Here is a 14,936-nt window from a genome sequence, read left to right as displayed (position 1 = left end):
ATTGACTTCAATGTATAATTTTCCGCTTCGGGGTCCCATGGGTCGGAAGAAGATGGGCGGGACTTCGCCTCTCTATAACACCCATCCATTTAGAGGGAAGATATGATTGGTCAATTGTACTGTCATTTGACATTACTCTCTCGTTCAGTTACTATAGCTGGGCCCTCTGTGAATTCATAGCTGGACCACTTGTACGTCCAACTTCACAGTAACTTCACAGTAACGGAGTGTCCACACAGCAGCGTGCGTTGACGCTTGGCGGTGGGCGTATCTGAAGCTTGGGGATTTTTTGCAAGCAACGCGACTAACAACCAATCACATGAATCTCCCGCCCCCGACATACAAAGCAATAGCAATGTTAAAACGAAGTAAACTGGATATAAAATCCCCAAACAGGCGAAAACCTACCAGTTTCACCCACTATCTTTGCCACCTCCCTCCATGCCTGGCTCTTCCGGTTTATATCCCGGTAGATCAACAGAGACTGATCATACAGCACCGGGTGATTCACTACCGCTATAATGAATGTTCCCTCAATTTTTGGGAATATGAGGAAATGACCTGCGTTGTCTCTCCCAGCATACACGCGTTTTGATTGGCTCGCGCTTGTACTGGCAGATTTGAATAAACGGAATTTCATTGGCTGACGCTTCTGCGAGGCGCCAAAAGTTGAACATTGCTTAACTTTTGACGCGAGCAATGCTCCCCACAATGCAGTTCGGCGAAGCGTGACGTCACCCCATTCAAAGTGAATGGGCAGAAGCGTTGAAGCTTCAACGCACGCCGCTGTGTGGACGGGCCGTAACTCGCAGAGGCGAGCTTCTTTCATTTAACCCTTCACATTCCAATAGAAACTGAATAGGCAGATTCGAAGGATTTATTTCTTTGGAAATGTTATTTTAAATACAATTAAATCAAGTTATTTTGGTAAAACTAATGAAAAATATAACTAAAAAAAAATATTAAAAAAAATATATATATTTTTTAATGTTTTTAAATATTATTTTGTAGAATATCTTAGGCCCTCACAGAGCGCCTAGAGGGCCCTGACGGCTCGCCACTGGTGTATTCAATAGATATACTCGATATCCTTCATTATTCACTGTTTCGTTATCTTCTACTGCTGATACTGTATGTATATCTGTACAGTTTATTATTTGATTATTTACTTCTTATTCATGTGCAATGTCTTATCTACATGCTGCTGTGAATAAAATATTGGGGATCACTAAAGTATATCTCATTTTATCTAAAACGTCCGTTCAGAAACTGATGGATGACGTCACCTACGCTGCTTCCATGTTTTGCTCCAGCTCGAGACAGATTCCGGTGTTTTCATTGGTCGAGCACCGCACTCACTCACTGCACATTATTCCCTGCCGATGGTGTATTCACACAGCTTTATATACTGGCTATGGTTCACAGTACATTTAACGCCACTGGTAATACGTTACTGTGTACCACCAATGACCACCTTCCATTCTGTGATATTGACACTAGCTCGCCGTAGCTGAGAGTGAGGCGGCGTGCAGAAGCAGCACCGTGAGGAGCAGCACCGGGACCGTGTTCCTGTAGCCCTGAGGTAGGCGGCCTCAGCCCCTGTCTGTCACACAGCAGACTGCACCGCTATCCACAGGGCATGGCTGTATGTTTCTCCCAGAGAAAGAAGTGTCGGTGTTTGGCTACACATTCAGTAGCTAACGTTACATTCAGGTGTCTAGCTAGCTTCACCTTTGTATTGCTTCAGAAATGTGATGTAAAGTAACTAAGTACATTTACTCAAGTACGTCCTTTACTAGATATGTCTCATAATTATTTGTGTGAACATAAAAATAATTGTGTGTGTTAATATGAGATTTGTAAATGTAAAACACCACCTGTATTATATGGGCATAGATATGTCTCATAATTATTTGTGTGAAAATAAAAATAATTGTGTGTGTAAATATGAGATTTGTAAATGTAAAACACCACCCACAAATGCATTTAAAAGATTTGCAAGCTCACAAATACATTTGCAAATGTAAAACGGATCTGCAAATACGCAAAATATTTTTACAAATAAAAAAAAGATCTTTGAATATCTCTTTAACATTTACAACTTTCGATCTGGCATTTGTGAATCCATTTTGTATTCAAATGCGCTTGTGGATCTCACATCTCTGCTTGTGGATTGTCTTTTTACACACACGGAGTTTTGAGACAACCTTTCCGCCGGTTTCGGCTTAAATCTACTCGTGTCACTCTTTCTTTTTCAGAAACCACGTGATGGCCTGCCGATGACGACATTTCCGCATGGTTTTCAAAGTAAGAGCATGATGGTTTGTTTGATGCGCTGTTTTTTTAATGAACAGTGGAACGTTAGATAATAATAATAATAATAATAATAATAATAATAATAATTTATTTATATAGCGCTTTTCCCAACTCAAAGACGCTTTACAATATGAGGGAGGGTAGACAAACAAGGACAGGCAAACACGTTGCAAGATGCATTCTTTATCACCATCATCATCATGTTATAGTGATACAGTTAGTTTGTGTTAGTTAATTGATTCAACTTTCTTCATTGTTATTTGTGTATTCAGTCAAGCGGGTCAAAGTTACAAAGCACTTCACATCTTAATAATCGGCCTAGTTTTACCTTACCAGTGCAGTGGTAAGGTAATCTGTAGAAAAGCAACGTATTTATGTCAGCCTTCATAGTAAGGCTACATTAACCCTCTATGGCAGGGGTGTTCAACTAAAATTCAACGAGGTCCAGTTAGAGAAAATCTCCCAATGCAAAGGTCCGGAGCTTCAAAATGTCTGACTTGCTTTATGAATTAGTGTGATATATATTGAAGTAGCCTGTAGCTTTATCAACGTCTGCATGTAATCAACGCTGCCAATCAAAGAAAGAAAGTACAATTCAAAAACAACAACATTTATTGTCAATGAACATTGAATTACAGATATACAGTAAATAAACACTATGGAAATGTTCTTTTCATATCCACTTAATGTTCCTCTCGGGTTGCATTTAAAAATAAAATAGAGAAAATAAATAAAAATACTTTTGAAAATATGTGCATCTTAAAAGTGCTTAAGTTTAGATAAATAAAATAAAGTGTAGCAGGCAGCAGCTTGAGTTTCCCTTTTTCTTTGTTAACCGTTTCACATCATGACTTAACAGTTACAGACGATTATAGAACATATCAGTCTTTACACATCATAACAATTGAACAGTTTTAAAGTTTCTCTTTCTTTCCCTCTTATATGGCAGTCCCTCACTCACTTTTATTTGGTTCAGTGCGAGAATTGAGCTCGAGCTTGTCCTACCAGGATTTTAAATCTGGGCTGAAATGGTGTCAGAGCCATTCTCATACACACATGCAGGTTCTCATTGGTTAGCCTGGAATGATATTTTGTTTTAATAATGTTGGAGAAAGCTGCCTCGCAGCTGTATGTGGAGCCAAACATGGTGAATATAGAGCTACTTTCCTCAGACCTGGGAAAGCTGTCTCAGAGACTGTGTTGTGCCAGAAAGTGGCAGGGTCAGTTCTTCCAAATTGCTCTTTCAGGGCCACGTCTGCTTGGAGATCAACCAGTTGCATCTGGAGAGGCCCAGCATTTGCCCACTTGAAGTGCTGTGTGACTTCCTTCGAGAACTCCCTGACATCTGTAATAAGAAATGGGTTCTGAATGAACATGGGGAGCTGCCGTCCAAAGCTGAAGCTGTCAAAACGTTTGCTGAAGTTTACAATCAGCTTATCTACAAAGTCAACAAAAGAAGACACATTTCTCTGTCCCTGAACCTGTTCCTGCACTGCTGGGAAGTGTGCACAGTCTCCCTGCAGATCTTCCTTGAACACTTCAAGTTTCCTCTGAAGCTGTCATCAATTCACAAATTGAATTGTCCTTGCCCTGTAGCTTCAAATTCAGTTCATTCAGATGCGAAGTGATGTCAACCAAAAAGGCCACATTATCCATATTTTTCTCGTCTTCTAAAAAGAGAGACAACTGTGTTGCCTTCTGACTTCTCATCTCTGCCAAGAAAGCTGCTACTTCCCTTCTGATGGACCAGAAGCGCTCCAACACCCTGCATTTGCTGAGCCATCTCACATTGTTGTGCAGCAAGAGATCATCAGCGTCTGCATCAACTTCTCTGAGGAATTCCCTGAGCATACAATGCTGATAGGAAGAGGACGCCCTGAGAACATGGATCATTTTCATCATTGTGTTCATCACCTCAGCATGCTCATCTGACCGGGAGGAGCACAGGACAAATTGATGGATGATGCAATGGTAAGAGATGAGCTCAGGATTATCCTCTTTCATTCTTGACACAGCTCCTTTCTCTCTCCCTATCATGGCAGGGGCTAAATCTGTGGTTATTGAAACCACTTGTTTTGGCTATATTCCTCGCTTCGTTAACATCTCCTTGATGGCCAGGTAGATGTCCTCTCCTCTTGTACTGGTCTTAAGTGGAGTTACACCTAACATGTCTTCACAGAACACTTTCTTGTCTTTGTTGAAGAACCTTACATACATGAACAGCTGAGCAGAAACATCAGTGGACTCATCTACAGCTAAGCGTACACAGGGTGCCTTATGAAGGGTTTCATCCAGCTGGGCTAGCACATCCTGAGTTAATACTTCACTCCTCTTTGTGGCTGATGATGCTGACAAAGGTATTTGCTTAATGTTACACAAAGCTCTTCTTTTTGTTTTCCCTCAAGCAAGGTTTGAGCAACTGCACTCATGCACTCCTTGACAACCTCTCCATCAGTAAATGTTTTTTTGTTTTGACCCAAAATCCAAGCCACTCTGAGGGAACATTCATTAGCACGTTGCTGGGCAGTGATGGGTCAGGATCCTGTTGGAATGATCATATTGGGCTCTCAGACTGCTTATTTTTTGTGACCTCAGTTCTGAGTTGAGAGGGAATGTTTGGTCAAACACTTTATGTTTGGTCTCATAGTGGGGTTTTGGCACTTTTAATGAGCGCCACGGTCTCTGAACAGATGAGACACACTGGTTCTGTGCTCCCAGTGGGCAGGATGAACATGAATGAGTCCACTCAGGGTTAAAAGCTCTGTTCTCACTGTCCACGTTCATCTTCTTGGAGAGCGCCATGTGTAATTATGTGTCTCTCCTGTCTGCCGCTAACACACCTGTTCACTCTCCTCTCCGCTTCTCTCCCTGTATCGCTAATTATTCTCTTCACTCAGTCTCCTCCCCTTGTCTGCCGCAGTCTTGTCTCACTGTATCGCTAACTCTTCTCTTGACTCACTTTCCTCTCCCGCTACTCTCTCTTTCTCCCGCTCTCTCGTCTCTTCTTCTGTGTTTCACTCCCTGTATCGCTCTCTCGTCTCTCTTCCTGTGTTTCTCTCCCTGTATCGCTCACTCGTCTCTTTCGCCCCCTGTTGGCGGCGGTTAAAATAGAATTGCCCCGTCAAAAATGTAAATCCCCTATTAATGTATTGATTTTAGGTCCGGGTCCGCATAAGTCAGCGTCTGGGTCCGGACCCGGACCGCGGTCCGCCTGTTGCCGACCCCTGCTCTATGGCATACTGTTGCCCTCAGGCAACAAACCACTTTTTTCGACCTCACACTGGCCCTCTAAATATTTTTATTTTTTTAAATATACACAATGTCACCTGACATGCTGGTGTCCAATAAAATGAGGGAATTATATGGGTGCGGCATTTTGTCTGGGGGTGGAGCAGTCCTTTCTGCAAGCAAAGCTGCAGGGGACTCAGGGCCACCACTTGGTAAGATACATTTAACTTTTTAACATATTAGAAATGTACACAACTTAAAATAAAAAATACATGCATGTTCATGAATACGTAAAGAAGTATATTTGATTGTTTAAAGACTTATTATGTATTTATTAATTAGCTAAAACTATGTTTTTTTGTTTGTTGCCTCAGGGCAACACCGTGCCACTTGGACCACTTTTTTCCAGGCAATATCATGCAGGTGTGTAAATGTACTCAGCTGTAAAATGATAAACCCAGTCAATGTTTTTACTTTACCATCTACTGATATTTACAGGAAATGGACCCCAAAACATGTTATGGGCAGAAGGGACACGATCAGGCTTTTAGGGCTATTCCGTCTGACAGTGAGGACAGTGAAGGTCACACACACACACACACACACACACACACACACACACACACACACACACACACACACACACACACACACACACACACACACACACACACACACACACACACACACACACACACACACACACACACACACACACAAAGAAAACCTTTTTAATTCATATAGAGTTGTTTTTTCTATTTCTTCTGAATTTTAGAAATCCTTGGTGTTTAAATACCCTCGTAGCACATTGTTGCCCTGAGGCAACAAATCAACCCCTGGTTGAGGGGGGGTCACATTTTATAATTGATATATTCAGTGATGTAAATTAGTCACTTTTCGGCGCCTCCCGCTTTTTTAACGCTGATTTGGGTGACTTGTGTAATTCGTGGAGAACCGAAGAGTTTTCTTTTTTGGGGGGGGGGGGGTCAGTCCGTCAGTCAGTCAGTCCGTCAGTCAGTCAGTCCGTCCGACTGATGGACGGACAGACAACTTCTCACTTCCAAGAAGAAGAAGAAATCTAGATCGCACAATAATTAAACAAGCGAGTGCCTGTTTTTCCTGGCCAAGGACAGGTTCATTGAACACAACACGTGTCTTCACCATAGGTCTTCACGTGGTTATGTCTCGTCTGAAAGTAACGGAGAGCATCGGAACGCCGCTCCAGCTCTTCAAATATTGCAGTACCCATAAGGAGCCGTACACATGCCGCAGTGTTTGCGAGGCTGTGTCTTTAGTTGTAAGCACAGTGGCGATCTGTTGTTATTAGTATCTGGTTAGCTAGCTATGCTAACGAATTTAAAGAGCTTTTCTACAACCAGGTGGAAGAGAGCTCTCTCCTGAGAGGCTCAAATAACCTCAGCTCAGTGAGGTTAAGGCAAACCTTGATATGATCATTATAGTTATTAATGAGACATTAGAGACTAAATTATTAACAGGTATAAAATACTCTATGACAGTAACAAAAAAAAGTTGTTAAAAATAACAAGAATAGAGTTTGGAAGGTGAGTGATTTGGTAAAATATCCAAAAAGAAAAATCTGCTTACAGTTCTGTTCCATATGGGTGTTGAAAGATGTATCCATAGATCTCCTCATGTTGCTCTCAAAGTGCAACAGATTGATGCTTTTAACTTCAATATTTAAAAAAAATCTTCCCGGGGGAGCATGCCCCCGAACCCCCTGAGAGGAGGTTAGGTCCCCCCCACTTAAATCATGTTCACATGGATAGGATACTAAACACATTTGCACACATTTTGTGTCCATATCTTTCTGTTTTGGTGGTCATGCCACAACCGTGCACGTGAATGCATGCATGCATGCGTCAAACATGAGTCATGGTGAGATATCTGGATTAAGAGGTTGCTTTTTCTTTGCACAGCATGAAAGAAAGGCCAAATGAATGGGCTGTGATTTTAGTTTTTTTAAGCAGAGGTTGAGTTCAATAATTTGTACGGCCCTCGGAGGATGTTGTACAAATTGAAAGGAAAAAGGTTCCCCACCCCTGCTGTAAATAATAATAAAAACTCTTGATTTATAACTTAACATCTCTGTCTCCTATTGATCTGAGTAAATTATAAAGAACAGCCAGTTAATTGAAGGATTATAGCACAGGCCATTGTCAGATGGTATATTACGTTGTTTTTTTTCTGCTTCGAATAGTTCTCTCTTTTTTCACCATACCTGTGTTTGCATCACTGTATATTATAAGAGGCTCCTAAAAAACATGGTGAAACATTTTTTTATATAGATGGTTAAATGTTATAATATTCATCGCGTCCTTTCTACTGTATATGCATATAATCCTGTCTATTGCTTTCATTTGTATTTAATGTTATTGTTTCCACACATTTCACAATTTGGGATGAATTAATCTATCTATCCATCTATCCATATCCGACCGCCCCCCCGCCCGCCCGCCCGCCAGCCCGCCCGCCCGCCAGCCAGCCAGCCAGCCAGCGGGAAAGTGTTCCCACTAGAAACATTACTCAAAAATATTAAAAAGAAACATCTCATACAAATAAAATTCACAACCTATTGTAAATCGTAATTTATAAACTAATAATTATTTATACACATTTGTAACTCCGTTACACCCACCCCCACTGAATTTTACTGAATATGAGCATAGAATAATAGTCACCTGGCATTACATCACATCACAGAATAAAAAAGGTTTGATAAACAACACCAAGGGGTTTTACATAAAACAAACCAACATGAAATATATCCCTTAAGGATGAAGTGGTATGAGAGCAGCGCTTATCTCTCAACCCAGCAACTGCTAACAGGGTGCCTTACACACCCCCACTAAAACCCATACACACAGTGTAGTACAGCTCATCACAAAATAAAATAAAGTGTAACATCAAAGTCAATATCTCGGAAAACAAACAAAAATAGAAATAAACACATATTACTGTCCAAGACCCTTAAACAGTAAAAGCTTGAAATGCAGACCTACAAACAGACTTAACATTAACCTGTTCTACTCTGAGCCTGTTTTTCAGATCTCAGGCTCAAAAATGAAATTCCCAGAACAAATGATCATATCTTCCCTTCTAAAAGGGTTAAATTAATCATCTTTGTTCTCAAAGTAATGATAAACCTGTGAGTTGGATGTAGAAAAGTCAGAATCAATATAGATGTTTTTTATTTTAAAGAAAAATCAGATTGAACCAAACTGTAAATTATAGTGTCCGTCCAAAAATTCTTTTTTACTTATAGTGAAAACTACCCTTGGATGATTGTTTAGTAGACTAAAAGCTTTAGGAATCCAAAGTACAACATATAATAAGTACCCTGTATCAAGATTGATGCAAAACAAGTGAAATTCTACTTTTTTAGAGAGATGTAGAACAAAAAAAACAGTTCTGGGGTCATTTGGGTGGATTTTCCATATCTCTGGCCCCCCTTGGTCGATTTTGACGAATGAAATCTCTTTATAACCGCTAGAGCCAATGGAATCAAGGGGAAGTCCTACACACACCAACACATTAACAAATAAGGAGTGAGAGTGACACGTGGCCAAAACCGGAAGCTGGCTACCATTAGCAGCTAACTTTTTTGCTCCGATTTTTACATAAAAATAGAATTATGGATTACAGAATCCACAGAGTTCGGAGCAGTCAACGGGCTCTGACTTTCACCATCAGGCACAGATGAGTTCATGTCACATTCAACATTCAAAGACTCCCACCCGCTGCACTAGGAGACACTCCACCACTCTGAGATTTGGACTCTTCATTTACCCTCACGAGGACAGCCTCTGAAGTTGATGCATCTGTAACAGGCTCGGATGAAGCAACTTCAGATGTTTCACTAACGTCTGATCCGTCTCCTATAGGGAGAAAACTAATCAGCATCAACAGGTTCCTGTGGATTACTTTCTCCTGACCACTCACCGTGTCACGGATCCTGAATGTATGTGTCCCTTTGTTCATGTCCACGACAGTGTAGATAGTAGAGTCCCATCTGCCTGCAAGCTTCTTCTTGCCTCTTTCTCTCCTGTTGGCCATTAACACCCTGTCACCAACGTCAATGGTGGAGCCTTTCACTTTCCTGTTGTACAACTGTGCATGTCTGTGCTGCTCCTTTCCAGCATGAGCTTGAGCGACCTCCATTGCTTCCTTCAGGTCAACGGCAAGATAGGCTACATATTTGTCGTAACTCATCACAGCAGAGTCATGGAAGACTGTACTAAAAAGCACATCAACAGGTAGGCGAGGGACATAAACATGAGGTAGAAAGGCGCATATCCCGTTGTCTCGTGGGCTGTACAGTTGTACATGAATGTTAGGGTCTGCAACTGTCTTGGCCAGTCACTTTTCTCCTCAGGCGGCAATGCACGAATCATACCACCTAGTGTGCGGTTGAAACGTTCCACACTCCCATTTCCCATTGGGTGGTAGGGGGTTGTGTGTGACTTTCTGATGCCAGACACTCTGAGAAGCTCACTTATGAGATGACTCTCAAAGTTAGCGCCTTGATCACTATGGATCCTCTCGGGAAATCCATACACACAGGATTACCGATCCCACAGCACTTTCACGACCTGTTTAGCTGTTTGGTCCCTACAGGGAAATGCCTGATGCATCTTTGTGAAATGGTCTGTTATTAATAGAACATTGATGGACTTGTTCTTGGAGTCTTCAGCTGACCAAAATTCTATACAGACTAGTTCCAGCGGCCTTGTAGATGTTATACTCTCCAGGGGGCTCTCCCATCAGGCTCAGCTGTCTTACTCACTATGCATCTGACAGTGACGCACATAATCTCTCACGTCTTTGTCCAAACTTGGCCAAAAGAACCTCTGTCGTGTTAAACTAAGAGTTCTGGACCTGGCTTGGTGTCCAGCTCGGTCATGGACCCCTTGCAAAACGATTGTCTTGCTCGAAACTCTGTACAAAACACCATCATTGACAACTAATTTGTCCCAGTGTTTGAGGCACTTTGTGACAGTAACAGGCTCTCTGAACTTCTCTCTCCTTGAAGGTCTCCGACGCCTCTCCACATAGAACAAGACACGAGAGAGGATTCTATCATCGAGTTGCTTGTCTCGAAGGTCTTTTTCTGTATAGGATGGCAGGGTACCTGAGCAAGGTGGAACCAACTGAGGTAAGTACTGCAACACCTCAACAGCACGGACTCTCGGACCAGAATCCTATTCAATATTCGACTGCAACACAGCTGCAACATCTTCCATCACAACAGACTGAGCCTGCACCGGAACTGGTGTGCATGTGGACTGAGGACTGCAACTCCCTTGACGGTGTGAATCGTGACCACAAGATGACTTGAAAGCATCTCGGACCAAAACACATGATACTTTAGAGACTTTGTTGAGAAGACCATCGTAAGCATCCACAAGTAGTCTGTGACCAACACTCTCTCTGACAAAGGTCACACGGCTAAGAGCATCAGCTACAACATTTTGCAAACCGGGAATATACTTGATGTCAAAATCATAACTGGCCAGCTTGGCCACCCAGCGTCGCTCACAACAGTCCAGTTTTGGCTTTGTCAGGATATGAGTCAGTGGGTTATTGTCCGTCCAAACCGTGAACTTGTGGCCCTTTAGCTAATGACTAAACTTGTCACACACGGACCACTTCAGAGCCAGAAACTCTAACCGCTGGATAGTTATTCTGTGACTGAGAGAGTGACTTGCTGGTGAAAGCAATGGGTCTGGCACGTATCACCTTCCTGGACTTGAGACAAAACAGCCCCAATACATCCAGAGATGCATCAGTTGACAACAAGAATGGACGGGTGAAGTCAGGGTGAGCCAGGACAGCACTGCAGATTAGTGAAGCCTTTAGGTCCCCAAAAGACTGCTCCTGGTCATGAGTCCAATCAGACTCCAGGGTTTCCCACACATAGACTATACTTTGGCGGGCCGCCCAGGTATATTAACGGCCGCCCAAGTATATTTGGTGACCCATTTAGGTTTCTTTTTTCTTTTTTTCGTCCGTGACCACGACACCATCGATTAACTTGTGGACAATGATCCCTCGCTCTACGCCTCCTGTACCTAGTCCCGGACTGGCCACCGGGAGGACCGGGGGGTTTCCCGATGGCCTGGCCTGTTAAGTGGCCTGCCTCACACAGGGTGACTGGCTGTCTAGATGATGTGGCCTGCCGACATGGCCACACAGATCATAAATCAAAGCCCTTGATTGGTCTCTGTGTGTCATTCAAGCTCGGGATAACCTCAGCTCAGGTGAGGTAAAGGACTCTCTGAGTGTTTAGATAGTTAACTTAGTCTAAGTTCTCAGTGGGTCTCAAACGGTTTGGTCACCATTTATGTAAACACATATTTCCATTTGAGAGGGTAGTGATGAGTAAAATATGCATAAATAAAAAGTTAACTAGGTGAAAAAAGGTAAGATACACTTTTAAAACATGTTGAGACCTAAAACTAATATTTGCTGCTGCCTCAAAGAGGAGAAGGGAGGAGAGGCTGATTCAGGAGCATAAACAAACTCACAACTATAAATGAACCAAAAATAAATAAATAAACAAGTTTCAGTGTTTTTTTCATATTGGAAATGGGATGTTATTGGTTATGGCCATGATTTTATGATTATTGAAATGTATACAGTTATGTTTCATATAGGTGTTTCCATAGATCTAGTCTCTTTATTTCCCCCTCAAAGTAGACCAGATTGATGCATTTAACTCAAAAATGTAAAACAAAATATTACCGGGGGAGCATGCCCCTGGACCCCCCTAGATGATTTGAGGTCCACCCCCACTTAAAATCCCATTGATAGGTTCCTAAATATATTTACAATTTTTTTGTAAATAGTAACCCATGTCCATATGTTTATTTGTGGGTAGTAGATTTAAACTATAGAGAGGCGAAGTCCCTCCCTTTCCGGGGGAGCTCATGGGACCCCGGAAGCGAAAAATTATACATTGAATTCAATGGAGAGAGAAAACGTATATTTTGATCCCGTTTGAATTGTGCCACGAACTACACATATGATGTTTGTCAATTTAAAAGAACATTTTGCAAGTCAAAAAAAAAATAATGTGTCGTAAAACTGTGAAGTAACACATTTTTTTGTGTTAAGCCGCTCAGTGAACTACATGTCTCTGGTCCCGCACAATACGCGTCACCAACACAAAGATGGCCGTCACGTTGGCACATTTCACCTCATTCTTTCAGAATGAGAATAAAAGTATAAAACGAGGTGAAAATCACTACAAGTCTGGGCACGTTGAGAGCTGTACATACACGAAAGGGGAGTTAGTCGGTTCTGTAAGAGCCAGCATGCGGGACCGGCTTTACAAGGTTTCGGTGAGTAACATGAGTGCAATGTTTAACGTTAATGTCAGTCAATAAGGAGGAGAATGAAAAAGAAGATGATGAACCACAGACCCGGCATATAATGACTGCAGTGTGCAGGGCTGTGTTAATTTATGTTACTGTTATCAATAGCATTAGTTGACTGAGAAAACCGTCAAGAAAAAAAGTTTAGCGATGTTACGAGTCGACTAGTATAATATGCCCACGGCTGTGATTGACAACCTGGACAGCCAGTCAGAAGCTAGAATGCCAACCAAGAGAGCCAATCAGAACCTAGAACGGGTGTACTGTATACGGGTGTGTATGCTGTGGATAACATTAGTGTTCACAAGAACAAGGTACACTCCCGTGTTTTGTTTTAGTTGCTCTTCAGATTGAAGCGGCCAGTTTTATATCGACTATACTGTATGTGTGATATCCTTTTACATCTCGTTGGGTCATTTGAGTTTATTTGCTGTGTGTAGATTCAAGGATTTTGGTTATCTTGTCAATTTGTTTGGTTATCTAGGCACAGCTGTGTGTGACTCCCTCTGGTACACTGGTATGTGTTTTCCTAATGTAGAGAGCATTGATTAATTAATAAACTACACACTGAGTCTAGCATCTAGATCCTGACCAAATCCTTTTTTTTTTTTATCAAATGTTTTTCAAAAATGTAATACACATTTAAAAAAATACAATGTACAATCACAACCAATACAACACAAATTACAAAAAATACAGAAAAAACAAACAATAACAACAATCAGACAAGAGGACAAAACTATGGAAAAATAAACCCTCCCACCCCCAGATCCAGACCATCCTTGTATTGCTCATTCAATCTATTATAGCATGTTAACAAACATGGTACTTACTTTATTTGTACAGATCTACATGGGAGACGATGGCGCGATGCAGAGCGCTGTCTGTGATTATGCACGGGGGATGTACAAATGCAGCCACGCTGCAGCATTGGCAATATTTGCCATGTGGCAGATCAGCTCCACATAAGTTGAGTGCCAGTGGAGGAAGCCTGACACTTCAAAAGTAGTCCAGCCGGTGTCTCAACTCTACCAACAGCAAGAGGAGACATACAACCCACTGGCCAGAGACATCGCTACTGAGGATGTAGACTGGTTCAGGTCTGCACTGAGGGGCACACAGTGTGGCATGGCATGGCTTTTGTCACCTGAGCCAGAGCTGCAGCCTCAACATCAGGGCATTTTCACCGTGCCGGAGCTGGTGAAGTAGCATGGGGGTCGGGGGCTTGAGGCAATTCTTGCCTCAATGCGACTGAGCAGAGACCAGCAAGCTGCCATCCAGACAGCCACCGTAGGACAGCGGACAAATCCTCAGTGGCAGTTACACAGGCAGGGCAGGTTGACAGCCAGCAATTTTGGTGCTGTGCTGAGGTCGGGACTTTCATTCACTCCATGCGCGTTCCTCATGAAGAGGGTGCTTGGGGGGTACAATTTAGACGGAGTCATGGCTGTCAACTGGGGAGTTGTAAACGAGGCCGAAGGGGTGAAGGCTTTTGTGCAGGCCAATCGGGTGACAGTGATCGACTCTGGTCTATTTTTGAGTGAGTCGGGTGTTTTGGGAGCATCACCTGATGGACTTGTGCAGACATCTGCCCTGCTGGAGGTGAAGTGTCCTTACAGCCAGAGGAACATGACCATCGCGGAGGCAGTCCAGTTACCATCCTTCTGTCTCCGTGAGGAGGGTGGGTCATACATTCTCAAGAATAATCACCCATACTGGCACCAGGTCCAAGGGCAGCTGCACATCACAGACCGGAGTCTCTGCTACTTTGTTGTGTGGACCACAAAGGAGGCGATCATCATCCCCATCCCCAAAGACCCTGCATGGCATGGAAATCTCCTCCTCCTGGAGAACTTCTACACTCAGCATATGCTCCCTGTGTTGGCCAGTAGGGAGGAGGACATGTAAATACACACACACACACACACACACACACACACACACACACACACACACACACACACACACGCACGCACGCACGCGCGCGCACACACGATA

The 14,936-nt window shown here is 42.7% G+C and overlaps 1 protein-coding gene across 4 annotated transcripts in view; it reads left to right on the top strand.

Moving 5' to 3' along the window:
• The first annotated feature begins 1,352 nt into the window (after window positions 1–1,352).
• The window catches only part of rnf31 (ring finger protein 31), a 155,325-nt gene continuing 141,741 nt past the window's right edge, over window positions 1,353–14,936 (top strand). For all 4 annotated transcript variants that reach the window (XM_079647943.1, XM_079647942.1, XM_079647941.1 and 1 more), the window contains exons 1-2: window positions 1,353–1,582; window positions 2,259–2,307. In XM_079647943.1, the coding sequence (XP_079504069.1) occupies window positions 2,296–2,307 (12 nt within the window). In that variant the 5' untranslated portion in view covers window positions 1,353–1,582; window positions 2,259–2,295. The remainder of the gene's footprint in view (window positions 1,583–2,258; window positions 2,308–14,936) is intronic.

Source organism: Notothenia rossii (assembly GCF_949606895.1).
Source record: "Notothenia rossii genome assembly, chromosome: 9".
In the NCBI taxonomy this organism is placed as follows: Eukaryota; Metazoa; Chordata; class Actinopteri; order Perciformes; family Nototheniidae; genus Notothenia; species Notothenia rossii.
This window is presented reverse-complemented; position numbering and strand designations above follow the sequence as displayed.